Source organism: Helobdella robusta, assembly GCF_000326865.2.
Source record: "Helobdella robusta unplaced genomic scaffold HELROscaffold_61, whole genome shotgun sequence".
Lineage (NCBI taxonomy): Eukaryota > Metazoa > Annelida > Clitellata > Rhynchobdellida > Glossiphoniidae > Helobdella > Helobdella robusta.
The window spans coordinates 80,781-94,475 of NW_008705338.1; the positions used below are offsets into that span (position 1 = coordinate 80,781).

Consider the following 13,695-nt stretch of genomic DNA (forward strand, 5'->3'; position numbering starts at 1 on the left):
ATGTCAAAACTGTGTGGTTTGAACGTAATTCAGCTACGAGAAGAACTACAGAAACGAAGCCTTGTCACAAGTGGCAACAAAGAAGTACTAGCAGCACGTCTGAGAGAAGCTCTCATTGACGAAGGTAAGAACCCAGACGAATTCAAGTTTGATGGTGCTGACGAAGACAATGAAATTAGCACAGGCACGTTTACAACCGCTAAAATGATGGAACTTCTGCTTAGTATGTCAACTGAAATGAAACAGATCAAAGAACAGTCCGAACGACAGTCCGAGCGACAGACAGAAGAGTTAAAACAGATCAAGGAACAGTCCGAACGACAGACAGAGGATTTAAAACAGATCAAAGAACAGTCCGAACAACAGTCCGAACGACGGACAGAGGAGTTAAAACAGATCAAAGAACAGTCCGAACGACAGTCCGAACGACAGACAAAGAAGTTAAAACAGATCAAAGAACAGTCCGAACGACAGTCCAAACGACAGACAGAAGAGTTAAAACAACAGATCAAGGAACAGTCCGAACAAAATACAGAGGAGTTAAAACAAATCAAGGACCAGCTAAACACGTAAAATTGGAAGTGGCAGAACAGATTGAAGAACAGTCAACAAGAATAGAAATGATCGAACAGAAACTTGATCGTCAGACCGTTGAGGTAGATCACAAGATAGACAAATTGAAGCGAGAATTGGTGCAATCCAAAAAAAAATCCAAAAACGATGTCGTTAGATCACGCATCCGGAAGAACTTTGAAGGTACCAGCATTTGACGGAGAGATGTCCTGGAACGTTTATAAAACCCAGTTCGAAGCAGCGGCAACTAGTAACTGTTGGAACGGAAAAGAACGAGCAACAGCACTGATACTGGCCCTGCGAGGTTCAGCAGCAGAGGTTCTTCAGACAATTCCGGCGGAGAACCACTTCAACTATGAAGTTCTGGTTAGCGCGTTGGATTTACGTTATGGTGAAGAACACATGAAGCAGATTTATCGGTCTCAACTTAGAAACAGAACGCAACGATCTGGCGAATCCATTCAGCAGCTGGCACAAGATATCGAACGGTTGACATTGCTGTCGTATCCGACATCAGACCCCGAGCATAGAGACGAAACTGCCCTGGATACGTTTATCAAAGCCCTTCGTGATTCGGAACTCAAGCAATCCCTTCTCTTGTCAGATAAACGAAAACTCAAGGATGCCGTTGCGCACAGTCTCACTTTTGAATCGGCAAAGCAAGCATCAAAAAGTGACGTACATCTACGCCAAGTACATGAAGAATGCTCTTGCCAGAAGGTGGTTGTGAAACGCGAACCCCAACAGCATGGTGTACCCCAATGCTGGATTTGTGGTGAAAAAGGCCATCTACGTCGTAATTGTAAACACCGCCTAAAAGATAACTACTGCCGAAATTGCGCGACAAGATGGCGCAAAAGAAGAGAAGATGATCCCGTATCTTTGTGGGGCAGAGGTTATGACCTATGGCTGAACGGAAAAGTTGATCAACGAGAATGCGTAATTACAGTCGACACCGGAGCAACAAAATCGATTTTAAGATCTGATTTGGTACCCAATCTGAAGAAAGAGACTTCTAACAAATAAATCTTTCGAACAGCTACCGGAGGAACAATACCAGTCTATGGAAAGATTCTCCGTACTGTTCAGCTAGGCGACTTGTTATTCGAAGGTTCATTCTTACTCGCGGATATCATCGACGAATGCATAATAGGTGTCGACTTTCTGACAAAATATGGGTTCAAAATTGACTTAGAAAAACGCATTCTTAGATGGAGAAATAGAAAAGTGATAATGGGGGATAGCGACAAAAAATGCATTCGAGTGACAGTCGATTGTGACATAGAACTACCTCAATCATCTGAAAACATCGTATGGGGCAAGTTGAATTGCGATCCTGGGGGCCACCAGTTCTATTTGATGGAGCCAACCTCAACGACAAATGTACAGAACGCGGTCATTGGAAAATGTGTTTTAGAAGCGAACAAAAATGGTCTTATTCCTGTCAGAATAATGAATACCGCTAAACACGCTATTAAAATTAAAAAAGGCGAGGAAATAGGTAATTGCCAATCAATAAATTTGGTGAAATCATTAGATATGGAGCAACATGAAAAGGTTCTACCAACTGACAAAGGTAGACTCAAAGAACTTACCAAAAATCTACTGGATGAACTCAATTTGTATCAAGAAGACCGTCTAAAAGCCGAGGCGTTGATTGCTGAGTTTGCAGACGTGTTTTCAACCGGTGACAATGACCAAGGTAAAACAGCTCTGGTAACTCACCGAATTGATACTCAGGATTCGAAACCAATCTGACAAGTACCACGACGTCTTCCTCTAGCAAAACAAACAGAAGTAAACGAAATGATAACGACAATGCAGAATCAAGGCGTCATCGAACCGTCATCAAGTCCCTGGATTTCGCCAGTTGTTTTGGTAAAGAAGAAGGACGGCACTACCCGTTTTTGCGTTGATTATAGGAAGTTAAATGATGTGACTAAAAAGGACAGCTATCCGTTACCGAGGATTGATGACATCATGGACACCCTATCTGGCTCAAGTTGGTTCTCTACGCTTGATTTGAAAAGCGGATACTGGCAAGTAGAAATCGACAAGAACGATCGCGAAAAGACAGCGTTTTCTATTGGATCGGGGTTGTGGCAATTCACCGTCATGCCATTTGGATTGTGCAATGCTCCAGCTACATTCGAGCGACTGATGGAATGTGTATTGCAAGGTCTTAACTGGAAAACATGTCTTGTCTATTTAGACGACATAATTGTTCTAGGAAGAACATTTGATCAACACGTCGAAAACTTACGGGAGATCTTCACAAGACATCGGGTGGCAAATTTAAAGCTGAACGTTAAAAAGTGCAGGTTATTTTCTAAAGAAGTTAACTATTTGGGACATGTGGTATCTTCAGATGGAGTTCGAACCGATCCCAGCAAGATAGAAATTGTGAAAGACTGGCCAACTCCAAAGGATAAAAATGAATTGCGCAGTTTTCTGGGATTGGCAACGTACTATCGACGTTTTGTAAAGGATTTTGCAAAAGTTGCCAGACTTCTCCACCAACTTACCGAGAAGGACCGAGTTTTCAACTGGAATACCCTATGCGACTCAGCATTTGAAAAGTTAAAAGTTGAACTATGTGATGCTCCTTTGCTAGCATATCCAGTTCGTGGCAAGACGTTTGTGTTAGATACTGATGCAAGTAACAACGGAATCGGAGCCGTTTTGTCACAGCATATAGACGGAGAAGAAAAGGTGCTAGCGTATTATAGCAGAGGATTCACAAAGCCCGAACGAAACTATTGTGTGACCAGGAAGGAGTTACTAGCAATAGTCAATGCAACAAAACACTTCCACAAGTACCTTTATGGACAGAAATTTCTTCTCCGAACTGATCATGCAGCGTTAAGATGGCTCCTCAACTTCAAGGATCTTGAAGGACAGATGGCCCGATGGTTGGAACGTTTACAAATGTACGACTTCGAGATCGTGCACCGCAAAGGAACAACTCATAGTAGTGCTGATTGCTCTCTCCCGTCGATCATGTTTACCAGGATGCAAATATTGCTGTCGTCACGAGGAGAAGATACAATCGGAAGACATAAGAGCAACAACAATATCAGCGGATGACGGTTGGACACCGACGGATCTTGCTGATGCACAGTTTGCGGATGAGGACCTACAACATCTGATCAAATGGAAGAAGGAGAGCAAGCGACCGGACTGGCAAAGCATCTCAGAATATAGTGCCGTGTTAAAGGGTTATTGGGCTCAGTGGGACTCATTGTATTTGGAAGGGGATTTGCTGAAACGAAAATGGGAATCAGCTGATGGATCAAAACACCGCATGCAAGTTGTAATACCAAGAAGTAGAACGACCGAAATCCTTGATGAAATGCATGGCGGCCCTTCTGGGGGACATTTAGGAGTGAACAAGACCCTTGACAAAATACGAGAAGGATTCTACTGGCTTCACGTTAGAGAAGGTGTAGAGAGCTGGTGTCGAAAATGTAACACATGCGCTTCAGTCAAAGGACCCAAAAGAAGGCTAAAAGGAGCAATGCAAATCTACAATGTTGGTGTCCCCTTTGAACGGATTGCTATAGATATTGCTAGACCCTTTCGGTATCAGATTATGGAAACCGTTACATTCTGGTTGTAGCGGACTATTTTAGCAAATGGCCTGAGGTGTTTCCAATACCCAACCAGGAAGCATGTACCGTCGCTGAGGAAATTGTACTCAATTGGATTAGTCGATATGGTGTCCCATTGGAACTCCACTCAGATCAAGGTCGAAATGTGCAAGCTGCTGGGTATAAACAAAACTCGAACGACACCTCTTCACCCACAGTCTGACGGTATGGTGGAACGATTCAACCAAACCCTGATTGAACATCTGGCTAAAGTAGTCGACGAAAATGAACGGGATTGGGATCGTCATATACCATTGTTTCTTATGGCATACTGGAGTGCTATCTACACAACTACTGGAGAAACGCCATCAAAAGTTCTGTTTGGGACGCCCTTAAAAACTCCAGCTGATGTGAAATATGGCGTACCACCTGAACCACACCAACCATTAACAGAATACGTGAATAATCTTCGACAGCGATTAAACCATATCCACCGTTACGTACGCCTTAAAATTATGAAAAACACGGAGGCGGCCAAAACCAGACTTGAAAGGAAGCAGTGGCGGTTTTGCTGTCGACGAGTTAGTTTGGCTGTACAACCCACAGCGAAAGAAAGGACGTTCTCCAAAGCTCCAGCGAGGGTGGGAAGGACCTTATCAAGTCATCACCCGCTTGAATGACGTCGTCTACCGTATTCAGGAATATCGGAAGCCGAGAGCAAGAATGAAGATCGTTCATTTGGATAGACTAGCCCCGTACCATGCGGACACCGGAACGAAAGCTGTTCGGGACGAACAGAACTAAGAAGGGGTAATGTTATAACCGTGCTACCGAACGCACTAGATTCTAGCGTATTCTAGAATGTTCTAGTGACTGGAGCATTCTAGAGTATGCTAGAATCGGACCATCTAGAAGAATCTAGAAACGACGCTTGCGAAGAGTATATAAGCGCACGTCGCAAGAAGATTAGCGATTAGTGAAATTCGTGATTTTGTGAATAGCGATTCGGTGAATTATTTAAAGCGATATTTGATTTGTTTGTTGACGTTGTCATAGCGATAGATTTTGAACAATTTAAAAGTTAATTGTTGCGTTAATTTGAATTTGCTAGAAATAAACGATTAGTTGATTTCTTCTGTAAATAAAGTTTAATAAATAATAACTGTTTTGGAGTATTTTATTCAATCGAAGATTTGAACCCGTCGCATCGTAAATCGGTTACGACAGCGAATATTATAACATTATATTACGTGAATACGCTTTAACTCAGAGTTATCTCTAGGTCATTTTATTGTTGTAATAAATTCGGAGTTTAACTTTACTATTTGGGTTGGTTGGTGTGACATTTTTATTGATGATATGTTTAAGAATAGCTTCATCTACCTTGTATGCAGTTGACATGTGATTTCTGTAATACAAAATGATGTCGTTATCTTGATTGTTGGTACTAGGTAGGTTATTGCTGTGTAGTAATTTGCCTTTAACAATCTTTTCAATAGAGTAAGTCTTATATCCATTGTTTACAAGCAGGTTAGTGACTCTTTTTAATTCAGCGTCGCGATTTTCAATATCGGAAGAGTGTGTGAATGCCCGGTTTACAAATGATTTTATTGTGCTGTCTGAACAATTTAAAGACAAATGCCTGCAATGTCAGTAGTGTCACAGACGATGCTCGAGAATTACCGGCTCACTGAGGAAAGTGACTGATTAAGTATGCCCCGCCTGCATCAACCTGCGACAACGGAGCCCATATAATGAAACGATTACCGGGTTCAAAACAGTTACTTCATTTCAGCATTTGGGAGATATGCTGGATTGTACTGAAAGATTGTACTGGAACAGCTGATGCCGCTGTTCGTGAACGCATACGTGCGGCTGATGGCACCTTCTTATATATATATATATATATATATATATATATATATATATATATATATATATATACGCCGCACGTATTCGTGAACGCATACGTGCGGCGTGAGGCTGATGGCACCTTCTTATATATATATATATATATATATATATATATTGTTAAATTTATTTGCCCATTTTGCATTTATCAACTTTTTTATTATGGACTCAACACAGCGTAGTTTTTGACATTCATATTTATTGTGAAATTGTGACATATTAGAAGCTGACAACGTTGTTTCGGCTAAGTAGCCATCATCAGAGCCTAAAACCAATGAAATATAAGAAATTTAATTAAAATAAATGAGAATTAAACGAATTATGTAAATTACTTAGCGGACATGATAGATAAGATATTAAAAATAAAATTGGAATTGAAAGTGAAGTTAAAATGGTACCTTGCAAAGGATGTAACCTAAAAGATAAATTTAATACTAAAACATGAAATTAAATAAAAGTTACTAATTAATAAAAGGTAAAATAAATGAAAATAAAACTGGAAAGTTGGAATAGGAAATAAACAATACGTGTGTGATGAATGTGGTGTAATCACTAGTATAGAAATATTATGGAACGCTAAGTATATTCTACACAAATTAAATGCATAACTAAGATTATGTGGTTATAAAATGTATGTAGGAATAAAATTAACTAAAATAAATAAGTTAGTAAATAAAATGAAATACGATAAATGTACTATGAATTATGTAATGGGAATTGAATTAAGACTGTAATAGAGTAGTTAAAGGTGTAAGTGTAGTAGATTTCCGACGTACACTTATAAATTGTGTATTGACCGGTAGAAAGCTGTCTGCCTGCTAATGATATTCATATCTTGGTGATAGAGGCAAGTACGGTTGCTCACGTACAACGTTACACAGTAGAGCCTGATCCCGGTATTGAGAAAATAGTTGTAGGATGTGGTCGAAACTGCTTGATTGCTTGTTTAAAGTGGGTTTATGTTTGTTGATATACAGGGCTTCACGGATTTTAAGTCGACCAGGATGCATTTCAGTGTCAAGTATCGTAGTATTCGAATCCAAAATGGTCCTGGTGAGAGGCATATGGTGTTCACTAGTATCGTTGTTTTGTTGTTGAAAGCGCGTGTTTTTATTTTTTTTAAAAGTATTGTGGTCAAATAATTAAAACGTTATTTAGTTGTCTGTTTTTTTCTTTTATTTCAAGTACCTAAGTGAATTTTTTGGAAAATGCCAACAATTCGCTGTTTATAGTTCTGTACATACACTCCTAAGAGTTGTGAAATTTGTTCTGATTGTAGACTGATACTAACGTTAAAGTCGAACATAAGTGCAGTTTAAATTTGCATGTCCAGTGTTTACGTTTTGAGTTGTTTTAATTGATGGCAGGCAGAAATAAATGTCAGAGTTGCAATGGAAATGCGACTTTAAAGGATTCGTTACAATGTAAATTATGTAGTTCAGTGACTATGCATTGGAAATGTAGTGGAGTAACTGAACCAACAACAAAAGAACTCCTGCAGGCTGTTAATTTCGTCTGGATATGTAAAAACTGCCTTGAACATATTGACATGTTTAGATCGAATAAACAACTAAGTGAGTTGACAGAGGAGATAAGAAAGTTGCAAGAAAGCAACGTCTCACTCAGTAATCAGGTAAAGATTGTTCAAAACAAACTTGACAGCAGAGATGATAACGAAAGTATTGATGACAGGATTGTGGTGCTGCAGGAAAATCTTAAAAAATCTTATGCAGATACTCTAAAAGATGTTGTGACTACAAATGTTGTGAAGTTAAATGATGAGGTGATAAACGACTGTTTCCAAGCGTTAAAAAAGGAGATGATCGAGACGAAGGAAGCAGTCAGCGTTGAGTTCAAAAATGTGCAGAAGACACTGGTCGAGGCATCTGAGGCTAAAGAGAAAGAAAGAAATATTATGTTGTTCCGACTGTCAGAACATGGTGATGACAAAAAGCGCATCATTCAAATATTTAAGCATTTGACAGATGATGCTGTAAATGACAAGGATGTCATTAAAATATTAAGATTGGGGAAGAAAAAGGAAAACTCAAATAGGCCATTGCTGATTAAAATGGACAACATAAAAATTAAAGCCCTTATAATGAGCAATCTCTCGAGACTAAAACTGTTAAACAATGAATTTGGTAATATTAGCCTCAGCCATGACCTAACCAAAGATCAAAGAATTGAACTAAAGAGTTTGGTGGACGAGGCTAGAAAACAAGAGGCAGCAAGTGGTGATTTTTTGTTCAGGGTGAGGGGTCCTCCAGGAAGATGGAAGATCATGAAATTACCGATGGTCAAGAAATGAATATGAATCCTGATAGTGGTAGAGCGATGAATTGGTGTGATGCGCTGTCTTATGATGTTTGTGTTGCTTCTGATGTCGTTGATATGGATGATGCAGATGAGGATGAACTATGCCAATTGTTTTGGATGTTGATGGATCATGTGTGTTGAACAATTTTGATGATGTGGATGCTATTGTAAATTGTGAATACTATATGCCAAATAACATTAGTCATTATTTTGTTTTCTGTGAACTTATCGATTTTTTAAATGTTTCAGCTAACAATAACTCTAATTTATTTTTACTGCATATAAATGTCAGAAGTTTGACTGCGCATGCTGATGATTTGGCACTGTTGATTAATGGTTTTCAATTATATGTTAATATCCCTCAAATTGTTGCTTTAAGTGAAACATGGCTAAATGATGACACTAACTATGGCCCTATACTATCGTATTTTCCATGCCATAGTCTAGTTGCAAAAAATAGGGTGGGTAAAAGGGGTGGGGGTACTGGTTTTTTAATTGATAAAAACTTAGCGTACGAAAATTTAAATTGTAATTTTTCTCTCAGTTCCGACCTGTTTGAATGGGTCGGAATTAAATTTGCCTCTGACAATAAAAAAAATATAATCATTTGTATTTATAGGCCACCAAATTATAAATTGGATAATTTCTTATCTAAAATGCAGGAATTTTTATATGAACTTTTAAAAGACGATGTCAGTAGTGATGTTTTTATACTTGGGGATTTTAACATTGATTTGGCTGTAAAAAACCAGGCGTCATTATCGTTTTTAAATCTTATGGCTCAATTTAATTTGCATCCAATTATCAACCAACCGACTAGAATAACATCAAGCCATTCGTCAACGATCGATAATGTTTTTACTAATTATGGCATCGGCGGCTGCCCTAAAGGAATTCTATACAGCGATGTTTCTGACCATTTACCTATTTTTCTTTGCATACCATTGAATGCTAAGGCTGTCGGTGGAAAAAACCCTTACATTAAAACCCGTTTGATTAATTCTGAGAACCTAAAAAAAGCAAATTGTTTATTACAGAATATCCAGTGGAACATGTCTGATTACGGGTCCGATTTTGAATCAAATTTTAAGAAATTCCTAAAGACTTATTTAAACTGCATCAATCTAGCTTTGCCATTGGTGAATAAAAAAAATCGCTTCCGAAGGCCATGGATGAATATCGATCTTTATAATCTTTCCTTGTATAAAAATGTTCTTTACAAAAGGCATCTACACAATCCATCCCCTGCAAATAAAAATGCATATAATAAGGTTAAAAATAAATTTATAAATGTCAAAAGATTCACGGAAAAAAATATTTTGAAAATAAATTAAAAAATCAACCTGGAACAAAACACAGATGGAGGATAATTAATGAAATTTTGGGGTCAAAAAAATCATGCAATAAATTGTTCTCAAATGATGCCAGTGAAACTGCTAAATTGAGCACCGTTACAGGGTTGAATAAATTTTTTGTTGAGATAGGTAAAAATATCAATAAAATTTTAGGCGATGGTCAGTTGATTTCAAATGTCGGTCCATATGTGGTTTCTAATAACCCAATATTTATTCCACGAGACACAACTCCGGATGAGATTGTCTCGGTCGTTGGCAATTTGAATTTGAAAAATAGTTTTGATTGTGATTTTCTTTCTACTAAGATCCTCAAACATACTGTTTTTCATGTTGCTAGTCAAATCTCAAAACTATTTAACGATTCTATTAAAATGGGCAAATTCCCTGATGATTTAAAAATGGCTAAAGTAATACCGGTTTTTAAAGGTGGTGACCCGACTCTTTTTGAAAATTACCGTCCAATCTCAATACTGCCGGTTTTTTCCAAGATTTTTGAAAAGCTAATGTTCAATCGCATGTGGGATTATCTGATTGAGCATAGTGTGATCAATAGACATCAGTATGGTTTTGTCCCAAAATCTTCAACTGAGAAGGCCATTGCCGAGTTGCATTTGTCTCTCTTGGAGGGTTTCGATAAGAAAAAATTTAGCCTGGGTGTTTTCATTGACCTAAAAAAGGCTTTTGATGTAATTGATCACGAAATTTTGCTACAAAAGTTGTCGATGTACGGTTTAAGTGGAGTTGTGTTTGACTGGTTCAGGTCGTATTTATCTGATCGGAGTCAGTTTGTTTCAGTTGATAATGTAGTGTCTCCTCCTTTTAAAATTCAAACAGGGGTGCCCCAAGGTTCGATACTCGGCCCCCTATTATTTATAATTTTTGTAAATGATATTTTTTCAATATCAGATAAATGTACTACAATCCTGTTCGCCGACGACACCAATATTTTTTTGTCGGGAAAAGACCCAAATGAATTGTTCCTAGAAATGAATCGTCAGCTCCAAAAATTCTGTGATTGGTTTTTGAAAAATAAATTGGCATTGAACTTAAGTAAATCATGTTATATTATATTTGGCCCTAAAATAAGTACTAATAACAAAATTCTAGAAAAAAATAAATTGTTCATTCAGGGCACTGTGCTCCCAAGAGTGCAATCGATAAAATTTTTGGGGGTTATACTTCAAAGTGATTTAAAATGGACCAATCACGTTAACAAAATAGTCAATAAATTGTATCAAGTTATTGGAATATTATTTAAAGCGAGAAACAGATTGGATACTGAAACAATGATGATGCTATATTATTCTTTTCTATATCCCTATCTGCTGTATGGGAATGTTTTCTGGGGATCCGCAAGTAAATATCTAATCAATAAGATCATTGTGCTGCAAAAGAGTTTTATACGCCTGTGTTTCTCCTTAAGTTATCGTGATCACACCAATCATTTGTTCCGAAGTCATAAAATTCTTAGGTTTGATCAATTACACAATTACATTCTTCTGATTTTTCTTTATAAAATTCTTTCTTATAACGATTATAAGCACCTAAATGTTTTTTGTAAGATCACATCGGCCACCAGACAACATGGTATGTTGATGTCAAAAAAAGTTAGAACTTCTACTTACGATAGAAGTTGGGTTGCTAAGGGAGTTAGACTTTGGAACGTTTTAGCTATGCATAACCAATTGCAACTTACAATTGAACACTTTAAGCATTATGCTAAGAGCGAAGTTATGTCCATGTCCGTCGGTGTTTAAGATGTTATTATATATATGTATGTGTGTGTGTGTGTGTGTGTATGTGTGTGTATGTATATGTATATTTTTATTATGTTTAATTCTATTTAACGACTTGTCTACTTTGTGTTTTGTACATTGCACACGAACTTTAATTAGTTAAGATGGTCTGCACAAGTAGTTTGTTACTTTTTTGATCTCCTGACTTATTTTTTCTGTCAAATAAAATTTGGATTAAAAAAAAAAAACCATATGGTTCTTTATTGCACCATCCTGTATATGCATTGTAAGTCTACGAGAGAGAGTAGTACGTGTGTGACCGATATAACTCTCCACAACACTGTGTGGCATAGGGCACATAAACCGGTACACAACATTTGTCCTCTCTAGCGTAGGTGTTGGTTGATTGTGACTATTCCTTATAACGAGGTTTGATGTACGACTAGTATTGTAATATATGATGAGTTTTAATTGATTGTTATTGTCGCAGACGGAGATGTTGGATTTAACGATTCGTTTAAGTTGGGTCTCATCCACTTTGTAGTTGTCGTGCATCTGGTTCATGTAATATAACGGAATCTTTGTTTTAGTTGCTATTGTTGGAAGAGTTGTATTGGTTATATTATTGATTTTATGTAACTATTTCTTGATTGTATCGTCGACTATTTTATTGGAGTAGTTGTTGTTAATAAGGAATTGTTTGATGCGAAGTAATTCTGTATGGAATATATTATTATCTGATGAAATTTTGTATGCACGGTGGATGAAATTGTAAACTACGTTATTTTTATATCGGTCTGGACAATCAGATTTATAGTTAAAAACTTGGCCAGAATTGGAAGGTTTAACATATACCATAGTAGTTAGTTGCTCGTCCTTTTGTTCTATCAAACAGTCGAGGAAGGAAAGTCTTTTTTCAATGCTAAACTCTATTGTGAATTTCAGGTGCGAATTATTTTGTAAAATGTTTTGTAGATTATATATATCAGTAACGGTTGAGGAAATGATGAAGATGTCGTCCACGTATCGAGCATATATTAGTGGTTTATTAGTTGAATCAGCGAATATTTTGGCCTCGAGTTCAGCCATATAGAATTTAGCAAACAAAGGGCCTAACGGAGAGCCCATTGCGACACCATCTATCTGCTGATACAACAAACCATCCGGAGCAAGAAAAGAGCTTTCAACGGTACACGACTTAAGTAATTCGATGAGTAAGTTAGGAGGAAAATCTAGCTGTGGTAGTGTTAGATGATTGTATACAATGATGATGGCTATTTAGCCGAAACAACGTTGTCAGCTTCTAATATGTCACAATTTCACAATAAATATGAATGTCAAAAACTACGCTGTGTTGAGTTCATAATAAAAAAGTTGATAAATGCAAAATGGGCAAATAAATTTAACAAAATATGTATTAATGAAAATCTCGTTCCTAAATATATATATATATATATATATATATATATATATATTTCAAAAATTCAACACTACCTTCAACATTGTTCAACTTTTTTATATTTTTATTTAATTTATTAATTTCAGAGAAATTAGACATTTTATTGTTTTTTAAAAATTTTTATTAAATAAATTTGCAAATAGCTATTTCGAGTTATAGATAACTCATCTTCAGTGCATTATATATAAGGTATGTAAGATATTTGATAAGAAGGAACAAGTAATTATTAATTTATATAAATTATTTAATTAAAACAGAAAACCAATAAAATAAATTTAATAACTATAAATAATATAAAACGCGATTTTTAAAATTTTAACGGCAAGATTGTTTATATTATGGCTGTTAAGGTAAATATCAACGCTCAGCCGAGAAGCGCAAATTAATTTATTTAAATAACTACATATTATTAATATTATTTTTACAATAATTAAAAACATTATTATTATTATTATTGTTAAGGTTATTATTATTATTATCATCGCTGTGGTTCTTCTTGCTTCTTGTGATGATGTTCCATTTGCAAGTGATATTTGCGCTGTGGGTTGTGGCGTTGGTATCTACAGTGTTGGCACTGTTGTTGTTGTTGTTGTTGATGTTGTTGTTGTTGGTGTTGTTGATGTTGTTGTTAGGGTTGTCACTATTGATGATGTTCCAATTGCAACTGATATTTGCACTGTGGGTTGTAGCATTGGTATCTACAGTGTTGGCACTGTTGTTGTTGTTATTGTTGATGTTGATGATGTTGTTGG

General features: G+C 36.7%; 2 protein-coding genes across 2 annotated transcripts; both read left to right on the forward strand.

The window, feature by feature from the left end:
- Positions 1 to 573, forward strand: HELRODRAFT_87846 (hypothetical protein; the record flags this gene model as incomplete). Its single annotated transcript, XM_009029630.1, has 1 exon — positions 1 to 573. One exon carries the CDS (start codon positions 1 to 3, stop codon positions 571 to 573), a length of 573 nt encoding a protein of 190 aa, XP_009027878.1.
- Positions 574 to 9,049: 8,476 nt separating this feature from the next.
- Positions 9,050 to 11,505, forward strand: HELRODRAFT_180324 (hypothetical protein; the record flags this gene model as incomplete). Its single annotated transcript, XM_009029645.1, has 3 exons — positions 9,050 to 9,459; positions 9,753 to 9,999; positions 11,311 to 11,505. The coding sequence occupies 3 exons, from the start codon at positions 9,050 to 9,052 to the stop codon at positions 11,503 to 11,505; spliced, it is 852 nt and encodes a 283-aa protein (XP_009027893.1).
- Between the last annotated feature and the right edge of the window lie 2,190 nt (positions 11,506 to 13,695).